The 21,991-nt window shown below is 48.1% G+C and overlaps 1 protein-coding gene and 1 pseudogene across 6 annotated transcripts; both read left to right on the forward strand.

Moving 5' to 3' along the window:
- The first annotated feature begins 151 nt into the window (after window positions 1-151).
- On the forward strand, window positions 152-14,185 carry LOC140419765 (uncharacterized). 6 transcript variants are annotated; one of them, XM_072503745.1, is made up of 4 exons: window positions 152-209; window positions 3,283-3,357; window positions 8,100-8,364; window positions 8,634-14,185. In XM_072503745.1, the coding sequence occupies exon 4, from the start codon at window positions 8,755-8,757 to the stop codon at window positions 13,756-13,758; it is 5,004 nt and encodes a 1,667-aa protein (XP_072359846.1). In that variant the 5' UTR covers window positions 152-209; window positions 3,283-3,357; window positions 8,100-8,364; window positions 8,634-8,754; the 3' UTR covers window positions 13,759-14,185. The 6 variants fall into 6 exon arrangements, with proteins under 6 accessions (XP_072359846.1, XP_072359849.1, XP_072359851.1 ...); XM_072503748.1 differs by having other exon boundaries at window positions 8,100-8,325; XM_072503746.1 differs by lacking the exon at window positions 152-209 and adding an exon at window positions 3,095-3,192.
- Window positions 14,186-21,266: 7,081 nt separating this feature from the next.
- Window positions 21,267-21,467, forward strand: LOC140422834 (U2 spliceosomal RNA; annotated as a pseudogene).
- Window positions 21,468-21,991: the final 524 nt, after the last annotated feature.

Genomic DNA, 21,991 nt, shown 5'->3' on the forward strand with positions numbered 1-21,991 from the left:
GTCTTCACCCGCCCCCCCATTCCAATAACGAAATGACAATAAATCATTTGTTCTCTCCAATGGCGGGGCGTTTACCCAGCATTCCGCGGGGCGGGGAATGTCCCCTGTCGAAACCACACGAGACTATTGCGCAGGCGCAGCACAGATTTGGAACATGCGCAGCCGCAGCGATGCGAAGATGAGCTGTGTGTTTCTCGTCTCTACAGCGGGTAAGTTAGCGGCGTGTCTGAGGGAGAGATGGGAGCAGTGGGTGGGCGGAAAGGCTTCATGAATACCACGCGAAAGCCTTAAACCCCGAAGGAGAAGCTCTCGGCCAGTTCCGCGTTCGTCCAGAGTCGCTCTGCTTCCTGCCGGGTTCAGGGCCGCCATCTTAAAGCGGCAACGAGCAGCGGTGCGCATGCGCGGTCATCCCTGTCGGCAGGAGGAGAGAAACTCGTCAGAGAGTCAAAGGGTTTCACAGCAAAAAAAGACCCTTCGGCCCATCGTGTCTGTGCCGGCCCTCAAACACCTATCTATTCAACAGGTTAATTCCAGAGGTGTCTTCTGCAGAGAGATTGAGCAGTTCAGGCTTATACTCGCTGGAGTTTATAAGAACAAGAGAACTAATTGACGTATATATTTTTAAAAATATATATTTTATTCAAATTTTTCGGCCAAAACAATACAAAGGTTTTCCTTTTTTACAACAATAAAACAATATAAATAACAGTGACCGTTTTAACAAGTAAATAAATAATATATAAACTAAATGGCAACTGCCATATCAAAAATAATAACTCTCCAGATAATAAAATCAAACAATCCAATATACATTTTTTCTTTGTTCTTTAGTGACATTTAAGGGGCATCTTGACAAATACATGAATAGGATGGGAATAGAGGGATACGGACCCACGAAGTGTAGAAGATTGTAGTTTAGGCGGGCAGCATGGTCGGCAGGGGCTTGGAGGGCCGAAGGGCCTGTTCCTGTGCTGTACATTTCTTTGTTCTTTATAACCAAGTACAAATATCTATACAAAAACACCCCTGAGGACCCACCCGAGCCCTCCCCTCCCCTCCCCCCCCCCCCCCTCCCCCCTGGGTTGCTGCTGTTACCTTCACATTTCCTATTATCGTTCTGCGAGGTAGTCAATGAATGGTTGCCACCGCCTGGTGAACCCTTGAGCTGAACCCCTTAATGCGAACTTTATCCGTTCTAGTTTTATAAACCCTGCCATGTCATTTATCCAAGTCTCCACGCCCGGGGGTTTGGCTTCCTTCCACATAAGCAATATCCTTCGCCGGGCTACTAGGGACGCAAAGGCCAAGACATCAGCCTCTTTCGCCTCCTGCACTCCCGGCTCTTCTGCAACCCCGAATATAGCCAACCCCCAGCCTGGCTCAACCCGGACCCCCACCACCTTTGAAAGCACCTTTGCCACCCCCACCCAGAACCCCTGCAGTGCCGGGCATGACCAAAACATGTGGCTGTGGTTTGCTGGGCTTCCTCTACCCCGAAAAATTTACTGAGCCTTGCTCCGGTCATATGCGCCCTGTGCAAAACCTTGAATTGCATCTGGCTTAGCCTGGCGCACGAGGAGGACGGGTTTACCCTACGTAGGGCATCAGCCCACAGCCCCTCCTCAATCTCTTCCCCCAGCTCTTCTTCCCATTTCCCCTTCAGCTCATCCACCATAATCTCCCCCTTGTCCCTCATTTCCCTGTATATATCCGACACCCTACCACCCCCCACCCATGTCCCTGAGATCACTCTATCTTGAATCTCCTGCGTCGGGAGCTGCGAGAATTCCCTCACCTGTTGCCTCGCAAAAGCCCTCAGTTGCATGTACCGAAATGCATTCCCTTGGCTGTTGATCAATACACGCCCACTCAAGAAAACGAACCAGCACCCCCGCCCCCTCCCCCCCCCCCCCCCCCCCCCCCCCCCCCCCCCCCGCAGGGGTTGCTGCCGCTGCTGACCATCTTCTAACGTTCTGCCAGGAAGTCTAGGAACGGTTGCCACCGCCTGAAGAACCCTTGTACCAATCCCCTGAAGGCAAATTTCACCCTCTCCAATTGAATGAACCCTGCCATATCACTGATCCAGGATTCCACGCTTGGGGGCCTCGCATCCTTCCACTGAAGAAGGATCCTTCGCCGGGCTACCAGGGACGCAAAGACCAGAATACCGGCCTCTTTCGCTTCCTGCACTCCCGGCTCCTCTGCCACCCCAAATATTGCGAGCCCCCAGCCCGGCTTGACCCTGGAACCTACCACCCTTGACACCGTCCTCGCTACGTCCTTCCAAAAGTCCTCCAGCGCTGGGCATGCCCAGAACATGTGGGTGTGGTTTGCTGGGCTCCCTGAGCACCGAACACACCTGTCCTCGCACCCAAAGAATCGACTTATCCGTGCCCCGGTCATGTGAGCCCTATGCAGCACCTTAAATTGTATGAGGCTGAGCCTCACGCAAGAGGAGGAAGAGCTCCCCCCCCCCCCCCCAGGGCATCCGCCCACATCCCCTCGCCAATCTCCTCACACAACTCCTCCTCCCACTTACCCTTTAGCTCCTCCACCGAGACTTACAGTGATGGATTTTGGAAACTCCTTTTACAGGGGTTTAGAAGGGGAGGATTCACCAACGGGAATTTCAAGCCAAACAGCACATTAATATTGAAAGAATCCTTTGATTCATCAGAATCCGGATATTATTGACCCTTTAATGTAATCGCTAAGTTCCAGGTCATTACCGCTCACTGGGTAAAATTTCTTCCTCACATCCCCCCACAGATCTTGCTCAAAACTGTACATCCATCCTGAAATAATTTTACGTTCAGATAATGAGGACAGCTTTTCTTTATCTACTTCTGGGGAGAAGGTAGGAGAATGGGGATGAGAAAATATCAGCCATGATTGAATGGCGGAGCAGACTCGATGGGCCGAGTGACCTAATTCTGCTCCTATGTCTTATGGTCTTATGATAATCCACAGGAATTTGGAACTGAGTCGGGCCTGACAATTTCCAATGTGAAAATGTCAAGGGAGGTTGATTTTAACAGAGATCAGGTTGAGATATATATTAAGTATTCTTGGGATTTAGGTGTCACTATCAAGACCAGAAGCAAATATCTCCCATCCCCAGGAGGAGATGATGTTTGACCTTCTTGAGCCGCTGAAGTGGGTGTGGTGAAGGTGCTCCCACAATGCTGTTAGGTAAGGAGGTTACAGGTCATTCACCCAGTGATGATGAAGGCACAGTGATAATGTCCAAATCAATAACATTAATTTTTATATCTTTAATAGAACTTTCCAGGACAATTTGCAGAAATGTCACAAAGCAACATTTGTCACTGAGCCACGTAAGGATCTATTGAGCAGGTAACAAAATGCTTGGTCAAAGATGTTATGGGGCATCTTAAAGGAGGAGAGTGAGGTGGAGAGACACAGGTTTAGGGATGAGGGTTCAGAGTGTGAGGCCCAGGCAACTGAAAACGGCACCAATGGTGTAGAGATTAAAATCAAGAATGGTAAAGTGGCAGGAAGAAACAGATTAGTGCAGATATCTAGAAGGACAGGGAAGCTGGAGACGGGTAGGGGTGAGACCATGGAGGAATTTGAAAAGAAGGATAAGAAACTTGCTATTTAGGTGTTTCTCAACCCAGAGCATCTGGATTGGATTGGATTTGTTTATTGTCACGTGTACCGAGGTACAGTGAAAAGTATTTTTCTGCGAGCAGCTCAACAGATCATTAAGTACATGAGAAGAAAAGGGAATAAAAGAAAATACATAATAGGGCAACACAACATATACAATGTAACTACAAAAGCACTGGCATCGGATGAAGCATACAGGGTGTTGTGTTAATGAAATCAGTCCATAAGAGGGTCATTTAGGAGTCTGGTGACAGTGGGGAAGAAGCTGTTTTTGAGTCTGTTCGTGCATGTTCTCAGACTTCTGTATCTCCTGCCCGATGGAAGAAGTTGGAAGAGTGAGAAAGCCGGGTGGGAGGGATCTTTGATTATACTGCCCGCTTTCCCCAGGCAGCGGGAGGTGTAGATGGAGTCAATGGATGGGAGGCAGGTTCGTGTGATGGACTGGGCGATGTTCATGACTCTCTGAAGTTTCTTGCGGTCCTGGGCCGAGCAGTTGCCATACCAGGCTGTGATGCAGCCTGATAGGATGCTTTCTATGGTGCATCTGTAAAAGTTGGTAAGAGTTAATGTGGACATGCCGAATTTCCTTAGTTTCCTGAGGAAGTATAGGCGCTGTTGCGCTTTCTTGGTGGTAGCGTCGACATGGGTGGACCAGGACAGATTTTTGGAGATGTGCACCCCTAGGAATTTGAAACTGCTAACCATCGCCACCTCGGCCCCGTTGATGCTGACAGGGGTGTGTATAGTACTTTGCTTCCTGAAGTCAGTGAGCACGTGGGAGATGCAGATGATACAAAGATATGGAGAGGGACAGGTAATATTGAGGAAGCAGGGGGGGGGTGCAGAAGAACTGGACAGGCTAGGAGAGTGGACAAAGAAGTGGAAGATGGAATAGAATGTGGAAACGTGTGAGGTTATGCACTTTGGTAGGAAGAATGGAGGCATAGACTATTTTCTAAATGGGAAAAGGCTTATGAAATCAGAAGCACAAAGGGACTTAGGAGTCCTAGTTCAAGATTCTCTTAAGGTTAATGCGCAGGTTCAGTCAGCAGTTAGGAAGTCAAATGCAATGTTAGCATTCATGTCGAAAGGGCTAGAATACAAGAGCAGGGATGTACTTCTGAGGCTACATAAGTCAGACCTAGAGTATTGTGAGCCGTATTGGGCCCCATATCTGAGGAAGGATGTGCTGGCCTTGGAAAGGGTCCAGAGGAGGTTCACAAGAATGATCCATGGAATGAAGAGCTTGTCATATGAGGAGCGGTTGAGGACTCTGGGACTGTACTCATTGGAGTTTAGAAGGATGAGGAGGGATCTTACTGAAACCTACAGGATACGGCGAGGCCTGGATAGAGTGGACGTGGAGAGGATGTTTCCACGAGTAGGAAAAACAAGAACCAGAGGACACAGCCTCAGACTGAAAGGACAATCCTTTAAAACTGAGATGAGGAGGAATTTTTTCAGCCAGAGGGTGGTGAATCTGTGGAACTCATTGCCGCAGAAGGCTGTGGAGGCCAAATCACTGAGTGTGTTTAAGAGAGAGATAGATAGGTTCTTGATTAATATGGTGTTTTGGGGAGAAGGCAGGAGAATGGGGATGAGAAACATATCAGCCATGTTTGAATGGCAGAACAGAATCGATGGGCCGAATGGCCTAATTCTGCTCCTATGTCTTATGGGTGAACCAAACTTGGTGTGAGTAAGCACACGGGCAGCAGAGTTTTGGATAACCTCAAGAACCGGCTCATTGGTCAAGGGCATGATTCTTGCTTTGGGTATTTCAGTCTCGGAGCTTATAAAAGGCCCTGATTCAAATCCTGGACGGGCCCTTTGGTCGGGTGGCACTTTAGCTCAGGGTTCAATCCCGGTCTTGGGTGACTGTGTGGAGTTTGCATCTTCTCCCCGTATCTGTGTGGGTTTCCACGGGGTCCTAAGGTTTCCTCCCACAGTCTGAAGATCTGCAGGTTAGGTGGATTGGCCATGCTAAAGTGTCCAAAGATGTACAGGTTAGGAGGGGTTATGGGGATAGGGCAGGGAGTTGGGGATAGGTGAGGTGCTCTATCAGATGGTCGGTGTAGACGAGATGGGCCAAATGCACTGTGGGGATTTCATTACAGGGAGGTTGAATGTGGGAGACAGGCCAGGAGTGTGTTAGGATAGTTAAGTCCAGAGGTAACCGAGGAATGGATGAGAGTTTCAGTAGTAGATGAGCTGAGACTGGGGCAGAGTCTGACGATGGTACTGAGCTGGAAATATCCAGATATAGAGACGCTGTGGTTGCAAACTTATCTTGGAATTACACCTTTGCCTGGCTGCAGCTCCAACACTAAAACAAAACTAAAAAACAGACATACCCAAGCTTTTCCTCAAAGCGAAACTAAAAAGCAGAGCCAGAGCTCAGCTCCACCCACACTCTGACATCACTGCAGCCACTGAGCAGACAAACATTTCTTAAAATGACATTCCCATGACCAGAATGAGAGGAAATCTCATTGAAAGGTATAAACTTCTGACAGGATTCGACAGACTGGATGCAGGGATCTTGTTTCCTCTGGCTGGGGAGTCGTGAACAAGAAATCACAGTCTCAGTATACGGGATAGGCCATTTTCGACTGAGCTAAGGATAAACTTCTTCACTCAGAGGGTGGTAAACCTGTTTCGTTTTGAGGAAAAGCTTGGGTGCGTCTGTTTTTTAGTTTTGTTTTAGTGTTGGAGCTGCAGCCAGCCAAAGAAGGTGTAATTTTGATCCCTCCTGCCATCTAAAGACTATCTCTAGATCATTTGGTGAATTCAGAGTGATAACAGCTCCCAGTAGAGAATTTAAACCTGATGTGTTTCTGTAAAGAGGGTTCTTTTTGTCTTATGGATGTTGCAAGGAAAGATTAAGAGTTACTTATAGAGTACTGTATTTGGGGGATTTATTGGTGTTGATAGTTGTTAAGATGTTTACTGTGGGTTTATAAAGTGTTAGCTGGTTTCATAAATAAAGTGTTTTAATTTAAAAGTACTGTAGATTTCTGTTGCATCACACCTGCAGAATAGGCCCGTGTGTTTCCCCACAACCACAATCTATTCAAAGTTGTGGGTCGGGTGATCTCCATGATACACTTTGGGGCTCTCTAAACCCTGGCCCATAACATTCTTCGAAACTCCAGTGAACACAGGCCTAGTTGACCCAATATCTCATTTGTACCTGCATTCTTAATTTCAGTGGTGTACCAGAACACCCTGGTGCCATTTGTACGTTGAATTCCCCGAACTATCACCATTTCAATAATTCTGCCATTCTGTTTTTCCATCCGAAGTGGATAACCTCACACTTATCCACTTTATACTGCATCTGCTATGAATTTGCCTGCTCATTCAACTTGTTTAAATCACCTTGAAGCTTCTTAACATCTCCCCACCAGTCACGTTCCCACAACGTTTCTTGAAAATATGACATATGGTTCCCTCATCCAAATCACGGACCCCAGAAGCGTAGAAGGTTTTGGGTTAGACGGGCAGCATGGTCGGCGTAGGCTTGGAGGGCTGAAGTGCCTGTTTCTGTGCTGTACGTTTCTTTATTCTTTGTTTTTTATCTTTGATGTATATTGTGAATAGCTGGGGCCCAAGCACTGATCCCTGTGGGACCCCAATATTCACTGCCTGCCACTTTGAAAAAGAGCCATTTATTGCTACTCTATATTTCCTGTCGGCTCACCAATTCTCAATCCATGTCAATATATTGTCCGCAATCCCATGCGCTTTAATTTTTCACACTAACTTCTTAATTGTGACTTTATCAAAAGCTTTCTGAAAATCCCAAAACACCACATCCGCCGGTTCACCCTTATCTGTTCTACTAATTATAACTCCAAACCTCCAGTAGGTTTGTCAAATGTGATTCCCTTACATAAATGCATGTTGACTTTATCTACATCCATTGATATTTTCTAAATGTCCTGTTATCACATCCTTTATTTTTAAAGATGTATTTATTGAATGTGGGGGTCGCTGGCTAGGTCAGTGTTTGCATTTAAGAGTCAACCACATTGCTGTGGGTCTGGTGTCACATGTAGGTCAGACCAGGTAAGAATGGCAGATTTCCTTCCCTTAAAGGACATTAGTGAACCAGATGGGTTATTATGACAACGACAATGGTTTCATAGTCACCATCATTAGTCTTCGAATTCCAGATTTTTAAAAATTAATTTCAAATTTCACCATTTGTCATGGTGGTTCGAACCTGGGTCCCAAGAAAATGACTCTGGATTACTAGTCCAGTGTAAATACCACTACGCCACTGCCTCCCCGAGGTTTATAATAGACTCCGGTCACACCCAGCCAACCTGAAAAAGACCCATTTATGCTGACTCTCTGGTTCCTGTTAGCTATTCTTCCATCCATGTCAATATGTTATCCCCTACAGCATGAGCTTTCATTTTGAGCATTAACCTTTGATGTGGCTCCTTTGTGAAATCTAGGTCCAGTTCCTCCACCGAGCGGGACAGAGACCGTGGTTAAGGAATTGAGTTTGTAGCATGGACTGAAGATGGTGGTCTCGGCCTTCCCAATATTTAAATGGCGGAAATTTCTCTTCATCCAGTATTGGATGTCAGACAAGTCAGGATGAAGTATAATTTGGAGGGGAACTTTGACAGAATCTTCCAAACCCTCAACCTCCACTCCCGAGAAGCACCAGGATGGCAGGTGCGGGCAAACACCATCATTGATGTACCATCATTGTCGGTAAATAAAACCCTTGTACTTCACCTCCTGCCTCTCTTTCAATCTCTCCTCCCATAATACCCAGTCATCTTGTGTAGGCCCAGACTGAGTGGCAGATTCCCTTCCCTGAAGGACAGTACTGAACCAGTTGGGTTTTTATGACAATCCAGCAGCTTTTATGATCAATATTTCTGAGTGCCGGCCCCACAAATTACCAGATTTATTCTCAATTTCACAACCTGCCATTGTGTTTTTGTGGGTTATCTCTCACTTCCCTTTTTCTGTTTCAGATCAATTTCGCAGGATATTAGAAGGGAAGGATTTGCAGTCAGGAAACGGAAACCAAACATGCACATCAGGATCGGAGAATCATCCAATTTGTTATAAACCGAGTATCAGCAGATTTTGAACATGGATGGGAAAAAAACCATTGACAGTGGGAAAAAACCGTACACGTGTTCCGAGTGTGGACGAGGATTCAGCCAATCATCTGCCCTTTCGAAACACCAGCGCACTCATGCTAGAGAGAAACTGTTCATTTGCTGTGTTTGTGGGAAAGAATTTACTCGATCATCCACCCTTCTCAGACACCAGCTGGTTCACACTGGGGAGAGGTCATTCATCTGCTCCACATGTGGGAAGAGATTCACTCAGTTGTCCTCTCTGCTGACACACCAGCGAGTTCACACTGGGCGGAGGCCATTCACGTGCCCGGAGTGTGGGAAGGGATTTATTAATTCAGCTAATTTGCTGACACACCAGCGCATTCATACTGGGGAGAGGCCATTCACCTGTCCTGCTTGTGGCAAGGGATTCATTAATTCAACCAACTTGCAGAGACACCAACGAGTTCACACTGGGGAGACGCCGTTCATCTGTTCTGTGTGTGGGAAGGGATTCACTCAGCTTCCTCACTTGCTGAGACACCAGCGAGTTCACACTGGGGAGAAGCCGTTCACCTGCTCCGATTGTGGGATGGAATTCACTCAGTTATCCCACCGACTAAGACACCAGCGAGTTCACACTGGGGAAAAGCCATTCACCTGCTCCGAGTGTGGGAAAGGATTCACTCAGTCAAATGACCTGAAGAGACACCAGCGAGTTCACTCTGGGGAGAGGCCGTTCACCTGCTCCGAATGTGGGAAAGGATTCACTCAGTCAACTGACCTGAAGAGACACCAACGAGTTCACACTGGGGAAAAGCCATTCACCTGCTCGGAGTGCGGAAAGGGGTTCACTCGGTCTGCCAACCTATTGGATCACCAGCGGATTCACACGGGAAAGAAGCTATTCTCCTGCTCTGAATGTGGGAAAGCATTCACTACTTTATCCAGCTGGCAAAAACACCGGAGAGTTCACACTGAGGGAAGTACAGCTACCAGTACTGGGCCCGGGAAGGCAGTCATTCAGTCATCCAGCCAGCAGAGGCATCAGACTGTTCATATTGAGGAAAGTCCAGCGACCTGTACTGAGTCTGGGAAGACAGTCATTCAGTCATCCAGCCAGCAGAGACACCAGAGAGTTCACACTGAGGAAAGTCCAGTTACCTGCACTGAATCTGTGAAGGCACTCATTCAATCTTCCAGTCAGCAGAGACACCAGCTGGTTCACGCTGAAGAATGTTCATCTACCTGTACTGAGTCAGGAAACACTGTCATTCAGACATCCAGCCAGCAGAGAGACCAGAGAGCTCACACTGGGGACAGTCCAATTACCTGTGCTGAGTCAGGGAAGGCAGTCATTCGGTCATCCAGCCAGCAGAGACACCAGAGAGCTTGCATTGAAGAGAGTCCAGTTAGCTGTACTGAGTCAGGGATAGCAGTCATTCAATCATCCAGCCAGCAGAGACACCAGAGAGTTCACACTGAGGACAGTCCAGTTACCTGTACTGAGTCAGGGAAGGCAGTCATTCAGTCATCCAGCCAGCAGAGGCATCAGACTGTTCATATTGAGGAAAGTCCAGCGACCTGTACTGAGTCTGGGAAGACAGTCATTCAGTCATCCAGCCAGCAGAGACACCACAGAGTTCACACTGAGGAAAGTCCAGTTACCTACACTGAATCTGTGAAGGCAGTCATTCAGTCTTCCAGTCAGCAGAGACACCAGCTAGTTCACACTGAAGAATGTTCATCTACCTGTACCGAGTCAGGAAACACTGTCATTCAGACATCCAGCCAGCAAAGAGACCAGAGAGCTCACACTGGGGACAGTTCAGTTACCTGTGCTGCGTCAGGGAAGGCAGTCATTCAGTCATCCAGCCAGCAGAGACACCAGAGAGTTCACACTGAGGAAAGTCCAGTTACCTGTACTGAGTCAGGGAACACAGTCATTCAGTCATCCAGCCGGCAGAGACACCAGAGAGTTCACACTGAGGAAAGTCCAGTTACCTGTGATGAGTCAGGGAACACAGTCATTCAGTCATCCAGCCGGCAGAGACACCAGAGAACACGCATTGAGGAGAGTCCGATTACCTGTACCAAATCTGGGAAGACAGTCATTCAATCTTCCAGTCAGCAGAGACACCAGCGAGTTCACACTGAAGAATGTTCATCTACCTGTACTGAGTCAGGAAACACAGTCATTCAGACATCCAGCCAGCAGAGAGCTCACACTGGGAAAGATCCAGTTATCTGTCCTGAGTCTGATAAGAGGGGCATTCAATCTTCCATCCAGCAGAGGCACCAGCGAGCTCACACTGAAGACAGTCCAGTTACCTGTACTGAGTCAGGGAACACAGTCATTCAATCATCCAGCCAACAGATCCACCAGAGAGTTCACACTGACGAAGGTCAAATTATTTGTCCTGTGTTTGAGAAGGGGGTCATTCAATCATCCATCCAGCAGATACACCAGAGAGTTCACACTGAGGAATATTCATCTACCTGTACTGAGTCTGGGAAGGAAGTCATTCAGACATCCAGCCAGCAGAGACACCCGAGAGTTCACATTGAGGACAGTCCAGTTTCCTGTACTGAGTCAGGAAACACAGTTATTCAGTCATCCAGCAGGCAGAGACACCAGAGTGCTCACGGTGAGGAATGTCCAGTTATATGTCCTGAGTTTGAGAAGGAGGTCATTCAACCATCCATCCAGCAGGGACATCAGAGAGTTCACACTAAGGAGAGTCCAGTTACCTGTACTGAGGCAGGAAACACAGTCATTCAGTCATCCAGCCGGCAGAGACACCAGAGAGCACGCATTGAGGAGAGTCCGATTATCTGTACCAAATCTGGGAAGGCAGTCATTCGGTCATCCAGCCAGCAGAGACACCAGAGAGTTCACACAGAGGAAAGTCCAGTTACCTGGGCTGAGTCAGGAAACACAGTCATTCAGTCATCCAGCCAGCAGAGACACCAGAGAGCACACATTGAGGAGAGTCCGATTACCTGTACCAAATCTGGGAAGGCAGTCATTCAGTCATCCAGCCGGCAGAGACACCAGAGAGTTCACACTGAGGAAAGTCCAGTTACCTGTGTTGAGTCAGGGAACACAGTCATTCAGTCATCCAGCCAGCAGAGACACCAGAGAGCACGCATTGAGGAGAGTCCGATTACCTGTACCAAATCTGGGAAGGCAGTCATTCAGTCATCCAGCCGGCAGAGACACCAGAGAGTTCACACTGAGGAAAGTCCAGTTACCTGTGCTGAGTCAGGAAACACAGTCATTCAGTCATCCAGCCAGCAGAGACACCAGAGAGCACGCATTGAGGAGAGTCCGATTACCTGTACCAAATCTGGGAAGGCAGTCATTCAGTCATCCAACCAGCAGAGACACCAGAGAGTTCACACTGAGGAAAGTCCAGTTATCTGTGCTGAGTCAGGAAACACAGTCATTCAGTCATCCAGCCAGCAGAGACACCAGAGAGCACGCATTGAGGAGAGTCCGATTACCTGTACCAAATCTGGGAAGGCAGTCATTCAGTCATCCAGCCAGCAGAGACACCAGAGAGTTCACACTGAGGAAAGTCCAGTTACCTGTGCTGAGTCAGGAAACACAGTCATTCAGTCATCCAGCCAGCAGAGACACCAGAGAGCACGCATTGAGGAGAGTCCGATTACCTGTACCAAATCTGGGAAGGCAGTCATTCAATCATCCAGCCAGCAGAGACACCAGAGAGCTCACACTGAGGACAGTCCAGTTACCTGTGCTGAGTCAGGGAACACAGTCATTCAGTCATCCAGCCGGCAGAGACACCAGAGAGCACGCATTGAGGAGAGTCCGATTACCTGTACCAAATCTGGGAAGGCAGTCATTCAGTTATCCAGCCAGCAGAGACACCAGAGAGCTCACACTGAGGACAGTCCAGTTACCTGTACTGAGTCAGGGAAGGCAGTTCTTCAATCATCCGGCCAGCAGAGACACCAGAGAGCTCACACTAAGGACAGTCCAGTTACCTGTTCTGAGTCAGGGAAGGCAGTTCTTCAATCATCCAACCAGCAGAGACACCAGAGAGCTCACACTGAGGAAAGTCCAGTTACCTGTACTGAGTCAGGGAAGCAATTAATTCTGTTAACCAACCTGCAGTCAGATGAGCAACACAACAGTGACGGGAGATATTTTAAATGCCCAAACAGCGGGAAAGGCTTTCAAAATTCTGTGGAACTGATATCCCATCAAGATGTTCACACTGACAAGAGACCACTCAGGTGCTCTCTCTGCAGGACTGGATTCAGGCGATCATCTGACCTCTCTGAACACCAGTGCACTCATTCTAGGAAGAGGTCCCGCACTTTTCCCAAGTGTGGAAAGGGATTCACTCAGTCATCCAAACTGCTGACACGCCGGCAAGGTCATAGTGGGAAGAGGCTGTTCACCTGCCCCGAGTGTGGGAAGGGATTCACCCAGTCATCCAACCTGCTGAGACACCAGCGAATTCATACTGGGGAGAGACCATTCACCTGCTCCGAATGTGGGAAGAGATTCACTGAGTTATGCAACCTGCTGACACATCAACGAGTTCACACTGGGGAGAGGCCATTCCTCTGCTCTGAGTGTGGGAAAGGCTTTATTAATTCTACCAACATGATGCGACACCAGCGAGTTCACACCGGAGAGAGGCCATTCACCTGCCCCAGTTGTGGGAAGAAATTCACTCAGTTACCACATCTACTGAGACACCAGCACGTTCACACTGGGGAGAGGCCATTCATCTGCGACGTGTGTGAGAGGGGATTCACTCAGTTATCGCACCGGCTGAGACATCAGCGCGTTCACACTGGGGAGAAGCCATTCACCTGCTCCCAGTGTGGGAAGGAATTCACTCAGTCAAATGACCTGCGGAGACACCAGCGAGTTCACACTGAGGAGAGACCATTCATATGCTCTGAGTGTGGGAACAGATTCACTCAGGTATCTAACCTGCTGAGACACCAGCGAATTCACACAAGGAAGAGGTTGTCCACCTGCTCCAAGTGAGACAAGGGATTCTCTCGGTCATCCAACCTCGACATGCCAGCAATTTCTAATTGGACAAAATTGTTTAAATGCCTGGACTGTGGGTAGTACAAGACATGTGCCTGGGAATTGTCCCATCTGCATGCTTACACTGATGAGAGGCAGTTCAGGTGCTCTCACTGCAGATCTGTGTCAAGGAAATAATTTCAACGTGCTGTACACCAGAAATTTCACAGTGAGGAGAGGCCTCCACCTGATCTGAATGTGCAAAGGAATTTGTTTATTAATCCCATGTGCTGAGATACCAACGAGTTCACAAGTAACTGCAGTGTTTGGATTTTGCCTTTAATCACACTGAGGACTGAATCATGTTGATTGGGTTCTGTTTCTGCTGATGTTAAACTCTCCCTAAAAGTCAAATAAATCAACTTTTGTGTCAAACACACAAGGGCTGTATTCTCTTTTTGAGAGACTTGGGTGTTGATGCCAGGACTGAATCGGTTGGTGTGTTACGATTTGGCGCCGTTCCCAGAGCAATTCCTCAAACGTTAATGGTCTAACACCGGCGTCACCGATTCCGATGAAAAATGTTGTCTGATTCGCCGGAGTTGGGATTGACATTCGAGAGGCTGACAAACCTCAGCCGCATATAAGCACTCCACTCCCCACACACACTCAGCCTAGCCAACAAGATGGCACTGGTTGTGCTGGAGCACGCCCATCCCGTCGATGGGTCGGCTGGGGCCAGAGGGTACCTCGGGGAGTGGCCTGGGGGGGAGGGGGGGGGGCAGCTACGTTCACATTGGGCAGTCAGTGGCGTGAGCAGCTGCATGGCTGCCTTGCCGGCTGTGGCAAAAGTATTCCGTGCCCATCCACCCCAACCCCACGGCCCATCTCCTGACTCCCCCGCTCCTTCCCCCGGCCCAGGCAGAAGCCTCACGGTCAGCGGCACAACTGTTAGCACACTAGTGATGTTAGACACTTTTCGTAAGTCCTCTCTCTCTTCCTCAGCAGCCACGGTGCCAGTTTCCCAATTTTTTAAACCACAAATGAAAGTCACCATCGTAATTCCTTCTGGCGGATGTGGAGTATCGCAGAGGCCCCGGGGAATACTGGGTTAGATCCGCGAATGATATGCGGATGGCATTTACTGTATGTGCGGAGTAGAATGCATTGACGCCGCTATCGAGACACTGGAGCATGGCATTCTGGTGGGCGCCCTGTGCAGGCCATCATTTTGGCCTCACCGATTCTCCGCCAAATCACCTTTCCTGATTCTGGCATCGGCTGATGGAGAATCCCGCCGACAGTGTTGAGTGATTTCAATATCTCTGTAACACAAGTTAGAAGTGTTTTTGCTCTCCATCCTCATGTCCAGCAAGTGTGAAGAGCTCATGGTACTTCTTTGTCACTTAAGTTTGAGACAATCGGGGTGGCGCAGTGGTTAGCACTGCTGCCTCACGGCGCCAAGGTCCCAGGCTTGATCCCAGCCCTGGGCCACTGGCCGTGTGGAGTTTCGACAATCTCCCCGTGTCTGCGTGGGTCTCACCCCCACAACCCAAAAGATGTGCAGGGTCGGTGGATTGGCCACGCTGAATTGCCCCTTAATTGGAAAAAAAATAATTGGATACTCTAAATTTTTAAAAAAAGTTTGAGACAATCTTATAAACTGCCTCTGCTACTTCCCTAATTTCCAGTAGTTCTCTGGACTAAACTGTCTCTACAGTTCCCCCTTGTTTCAGTCCTGAAACCACATCTTGCTCTAGTTTCCCTCTCATATCCCCATGTGCTCTCTCCGTGCTCATGTCGTCCGTCAGACCCATCTTCTACTCACAAAGGGCTGAATGGCCTTCCTCTGTGTTGTAACAATCTGTCATCAACCCCTTTACTACCAAACTGCTGATCACTCAACTTGCCCACGTAAGCTGGTATGGTTCTCTCTCTCTCGGCATTACCCTGGTTTCTTTAAAATATTCCGAATGTAAAACCAGCAGAATAATGATGTATTGATTGGTTAATGATGTATTGATAGAGGTTGATTGTCAGGTTAAACCAATAACGTGCTATAAAGGTTGTGGGGTACTGGCGCGCCATCAAAGTGTTCACACTGACAAGAGACCGTTCAGTGTCTCTCACTGGGACTGGGTTCAGACGATCATCTGACCTCATTGTAATTCAGTGCATTCGCACTGGAGAGAGACCGTTCACCTGTGAGTGTGGAAAGGGATTAACTATTTCATCCCAGCTGCTGATAGGCCAGCGAGTTCACACGATGGAGAGACCATTCAGCTGCTCTGAATGTAGGCAAGGATTTCGTACCTCATCCCGCCTTCAGACACACCTGGAAATTCACACAGGGGCAAGGCCGCTCACCTACTCTGTTTGTGGGAAGGAATTCACTCAGTCATCCGACCTGCTGACACACTGGCGCATTCACACTGGGGAGAGGACATTCACCTGCTCCAGGTGTGGGAAGGGATTCACTTGTTTATCACTCCTGCTGACACACACGGAGTTCGCACCGGGAATAGGCCATACAACTGAGCCAAGTGTGGGAAGGGGCGGCACAGTAGCACAGTGGTTAGCACTGTTGCTTCACAGCTCCAGGATCCCAGGGTCGATTCCCGGTTTGGGTCACGGTGCGGAGTCTGCACGTTCTCCCCATGTCTGCGTAGGTTTCCTCCGGGTGCTCTGGTTTCCTTCCTCATTCCAAAGGTGTGCAGGTTAGGTGGATTGGCCATGTTAAATTGTCCTCAAGTCTGTCCGTGTGGAGTTTGTACATTCTCCCTGTGCCTGCGTGGGTTTTGCCCCCACAATCCAAAGATGTGCAGGGTAGGTGAATTGGCCACGCTACATTGCCCCTTAATTGGAAAAAATTAATTGGGTAATCTAAATTTTTTTAAAAATTGTCCTTAAATGTCCAAGATGGTTGGGTGGGGTTGCGGTGATGGGGTGTAGGCCTGGGCTTCGGTAGGGTACTCTACAGGGGCTGGTGCAGACTCGATGGGCCGAATGGCCTCCTTCTGCACGGTAAATGCTATGATTCCATGAAAGGGATTTGCTCATTTATCCAACCTGCTGAGGTCCCAACGAGTTCACACTGACAAAATACCTTTTCAATGCCCAAACTGTGGGAAGTGGTATGAAGGTTCCTGGCAGCATGGTAGCATTGTGGTTAGCACAGTTGCTTCACCGCTCCAGGGTCGCAGGTTCGATTCCCGGCTTGCGTCACTGAGTGTGCGGAGTCTGCACATTCTCCCCGTGTCTGTGTGGGTTTCCTCCGGGTGCTCCGGTTTCCTCCCACAGTCCAAAGATGTGCAGGTTAGATGGATTGACCATGCTAAATTGCCCGAAGTGTCCAAAACGTTGTGTAGGGTTATGGGGATAGGGTGGAGGTGTGGGCTCGGTGGGGTGTTCTTTCCAAGGGCCGGTGCAGACTCAATGGGCTGAATGGCCTCCTTCAGCACTGTAAATTCTATAATACTGGGATGGGTATGTTCGCCTGCTCCGTGTGTGGGAAAGGGGTCACTCAGTCATTTAAGTCCTGTCGACTAATCAACCTGTGAATACTGTGGAGAGAGTGAGTGTGTGTGCATGTGTGGTTGTGGCTGAATGCATGCAAGTGTGCAAAATAATTTGGTGATTATGACAACTGTAACAATGTCAAATTATGAAGTGCAAGGAGCGATTATTCACCTGCTTCCTATCTGGAAACACATTTTCTGATATTGTATTGTGGCTTTTCAGAGATTCGTTTCAAACCATTAGGGTTTTATACGTTGCATTTGTACAGATTTTTTGTATCCAGACCCTGTTGTCTTCCTCTGTTTGCTGAATACAAATCTCACAGAGGAATGAAAAACTAAACGCAAGTTCAGTTTATTTCATTATGTAGAACCGGATATGCTCAGCAGTCAGATTTACAATAAAGATTCAACAGCTATTGTTAACAGGAAAGTACAGCTGCAACTCCCTTCACTTCGCATGCTGTGAGCTAAACTGAAAACAACCCTGAACGATGCTGGACACATGGTTTACATGCAGACTACTTACTCATTAGCATTCTCAAATACACAGGGCTGGATTCTCCATCGACTGATGCCGGAATCAGGAAACACAATTGGGCGGTGAATCGCTGAAAACAATAATAATCTTTATTGTCACAAGCAGGCTTACATTAACACTGCAAGGAAGTTACTGTGAAAAGCCCCTAGTCGCCAGATTCCGGCACCTGTTCGTGTACACAGCGGGAGAATTCAGAATGTCCAAAATATCTAACAGCACGTCTTTTGGGACTTGTGGGAGGAAACTGGAGCACCCGGAAGAAACCCACTCAGACTCGGGGCCTTTTTACACCGAAATTGTGGAGGCTGCCAGTTTCATGCCAAACCGCAATTCTCCGGTGCCTTGACAGCGGCGTCAATGCATTCCAGAACTCACGTACAGTAAACGCTGTTGGCATATCATTAACAGGCCTGACCCAGTATTCTCTGCGATGCACCCTCTCCACTTGGGCGAATTCCTGATAGCGAGGTTCACTTATGCTTTCAAAAACCGTGAAACAGGCGCCGTGACTGCTGAGGGGGTACGGAAAGTGTCCACATCGCCACAGTTCTCTGACAGTTGTGCCACTGGCCGGGGGCCTTCTGCCAGGGCTGGGGGGAGTAGCGGGGGGTGGCCACGAAGTGGGCTGTAGGCTCGGGGTAGACAGGCATGGAGCACCATTGCCGCAGCTGGTAAGGCAGCCATGCAGCTGCGCATATTGCTCACTGGCCACTGTGAACTTAGGGCCACAGTTTGTATGGGCATCCTTCCAGGACACCCTTCCAGGTGCCCTCTGGCCCAAGCTGCCTATCAGCAGGATGGGCGCGCTCCAGCCCAACCAGTGCCATCTTGTTGGCTGGGATGAGTGTGTGTGGGGATTGTAATGTGTATCTGCGGTTGCAGTTTGTCAGCCTCCCGAGTGTCAATCACAGACTAGGTGAATCCTGCACCGTTTTCATTGGAATCGATTGTGTCCCACATGCCGCCACTGCCAGGCCCTCCATGGTCGCTCAATTGGTCCAGGTGCGGCGGAGGTTTTTCTGTTGTGGAAGTCCACGAATCCTGCCCCAGCGTCAACATTTAGTCTCAGGAACGGAAAGGCCCGCCCACAGTGTTTGAAAAATGCTATTATACTTAACATGTATCAAAATATTAAACTCCAGTCCAGTCACAGGAATTATTGACATCAGAACAAAACAAACCCTAACTGCCAGAGGAGACATAACAGCAGCAATAATAGCAGAATCCAACCCTGCAGTCACCCGTGAATTCAGTAGGTGTTTCAGTAGGTGGTAGGACTGAGTGAATCCCTTCCCACATTGGGAGCAGATGAAAGGCCGCTCTCCATTGTGAACTCGCTGGTGCCTCAGCAGGGCAGATGACTGAGTGAATCACTTCCCACATTCGGAGCAGGTGAATGGACTCTCCACAGTGTGAATTTTATAATGTCTCTGCAGGGTGCATGACCGAGTGAATTTCTTTCTACACTTAGTGCAATGCAACTGTCTCTCCTCGGTATGAACTCGCTGGTGTCTCAGGGGGCTGGATGAGCGAGGAGATCCCTTCCCACACAATGAACAGGAGAATGGGCTCTGACTAGAGTGAATGTGTTGGTGTCTCTGTAGATCCCTTGTGCTTTTGAAGCTCTTATCACAGTCAGAACATTTATAATGTCTTATCAGTGTGAACAAGTTGATGAGAAGTGAGATTACTTAAACAGGTGAATCCCTTCCCACACTCAGAGCAGATAAACGGCCTCTCACAAGTGTGAATTTGTTGGTGTTCAGTGAGGTGGGATCACTTGAGTGAATCCCTTTCCACACTCTGAGCAGGTGACCTCCCAGTGTGAACTCGCTGGTGTCTCATCAGGGTGGACAACTGAGTGAATCCCTTCCCACAGTTGGAGCAGGTGAATGGCCTCTCATCGGCGTGACTGCATTGGTGAATTTCCAGCTTTGATGGGGATCTGATAACTTTACCACAGTCCCCACATTTCAATGGTCTCTGTGTGATGCTGGGCCCCGTTGTGACTGAGTTGATGAGTTTCCAGCAAGGATGGGTAATTGAATCTCTTCCCACAGTCCTGTTATGGGCCAGGGTTTAGAGAACACCAAAGTGTATCATAGAGTTCACCTGACCCATGACTTTTAATAGAATGTGGTTATGGGGAGCACAAGGGCCTACTTTACAGGTGTGATGCAACAGAGATCTAAAGTACTTTTAAAACAAAACCATGTTTATTTAGGAATCCAGTTAACACTTCATAAACCCACAGTAAACAGCTTAACAACTATCAACACCAATAATCCCCACAGGTACAATATTCTATAAGTAACCCTTCATAACTTTCCGAACAAAATCCATAAGACCGAAAGACCCTTTTTACAGAAAGTCAGCAGGTTTAAATTCTCTACAGAAACAGGTATTACTTTGAAATGCTCAAATGATCTGGAGGCAGCCTTTAGATGGCAGAGAGAGATCAATGCATCTTCTTGCTGTGACTGCAGCTTCTTCAACTCCAAAACAAAACTAAAACATACAGACACACACCAGCCTTTTTGCTCAAAGCGAAAGTAGAAGCAGAGTCACAGCTCAGCTCCACCCACACACTGACATCACTGCAGCTATTTGATAAACATCCATTTCTTAAAGGTACTCTCACATGACAGTCCCCACATTTCCAAAGTTTCTCTATGGTACCAGTGTCCTGGTGTCTCTCCAGTTTGGATGATCAGTTGAAGCCTCGTCCACACAGAACACTTGTACAGTTTCTCCCCACTGTCAATGTTACTGTGTTGTTTCTGGTGTGTAACTGGCGGAGGCTCTTTCCACAGTCAGTCCACTGGAACACTGTCACTCAAGTGTGTGTTTTGTGGGTCTCGGTGCTTTTCCAGTCACACTGTTGTTTGAAATCTTGTCCCACAGACTGAACACGCAAACATCTTTCCTTGCACATTCAAATTAAAGTACTGATGAACTGAATGACCCTGTTAATTTTCTGTCTGCAAATCCTCGCCTTCTGATCCCCTTGCAGTCACTCGTGATCTATCTGGTGTCTCAGAGGATGAGAAAAATGAGTGTATCCCTTCCTACACAGGGTAGGTGAAGGTCTCCACCGGTATGAATTCGCTGGTGTGACTGAATCTTTTCCCACAATCAAGAGCAGGAAATAACTTCACGACAGTGTGTGTTGGTATTTCTATAGATGATTGCTGCTTTTAAAGCTCTTCTCATATTTGGAGCATTTAAAAGTTCTCGCATCAGTGTGAACTCGCTGGGGTTGCTGCAGGATAATCAAGAAAATCCCATCCTACATGCGATGGAGATGAACAGTTTCTCCTCAGTGTGAGTGCGTAGATGAATTTGAGCACAATAGATAATTGAATTCTTTCCCATAGTCCCCACACTCAGATATGTGTGTCCCGATGCTTTTCCAGTCACACTGACGTTTGAAATCTTTTCCCACAGACAAACATTTCCCCTTCATCGCTTCTCGGCCTTTTGGCTAAGATCAAGTGTCGTATCTGCTTTGCCTTTTGGCTCAGATCTGGTATGTCTCTTTTGTGGGGACCATGAATTGGATTCAATTTGAATTTGAATTGTTTTTTGGAGCGGGCGGGGAGCTGGATTAGGGGTTCGCCCCTGACCCACACTCTGAGCCCTGACTTTGGAACTCAGAAAAAGTAATTTAAAAAACAAACAAATAAACATTTCCCCTTCCACATTCAAAAGCTGATGACATTCAGGTCCTGATGAATTGAATGACTGTCAGATCTTAATGTGATATTTGATTTGGGTTTCCTGGATTTGGATTTATTGTCACGGGTACTGAGGTACAGTGACAAGTTTTGTGAGCGTACAGTCATTCCATGCATGAAAAACAAAGGACATACGATAGATACACTCCACTCCCTGCAACCCTGGAAAATCAGTTTTCACAGATCAGTCCAGGGCAGAAATTCAGCCCAGATAATTCCAGTCCTTGGGGAATAATTGTTTCTCTCTTTCATAGAATTTACAGTGCAGAAGGAGGCCATTCGGCCCATCGAGTCTGCACCGGCTCTTGGAAAGAGCACCCGACCCAAGGTCAACGCCTCCACCCTATCCCCATAACCCAGTAACCCCACCCAACAATAAGGGCAATTTTGGACACTAAGGGCAATTTATCATGGCCAGACCACCTAACCTGCACATCTTTGGACTGTGGGAG

This window comes from Scyliorhinus torazame, chromosome 5 (assembly GCF_047496885.1).
Source record: "Scyliorhinus torazame isolate Kashiwa2021f chromosome 5, sScyTor2.1, whole genome shotgun sequence".
In the NCBI taxonomy this organism is placed as follows: domain Eukaryota; kingdom Metazoa; phylum Chordata; class Chondrichthyes; order Carcharhiniformes; family Scyliorhinidae; genus Scyliorhinus; species Scyliorhinus torazame.

Excerpts from the sequence above, each read along its gene's own strand:
- LOC140419765 (XM_072503745.1), top strand. The coding sequence starts at position 8,755 with ATGGATGGGAAAAAAACCATTGACAGTGGGAAAAAACCGTACACGTGT.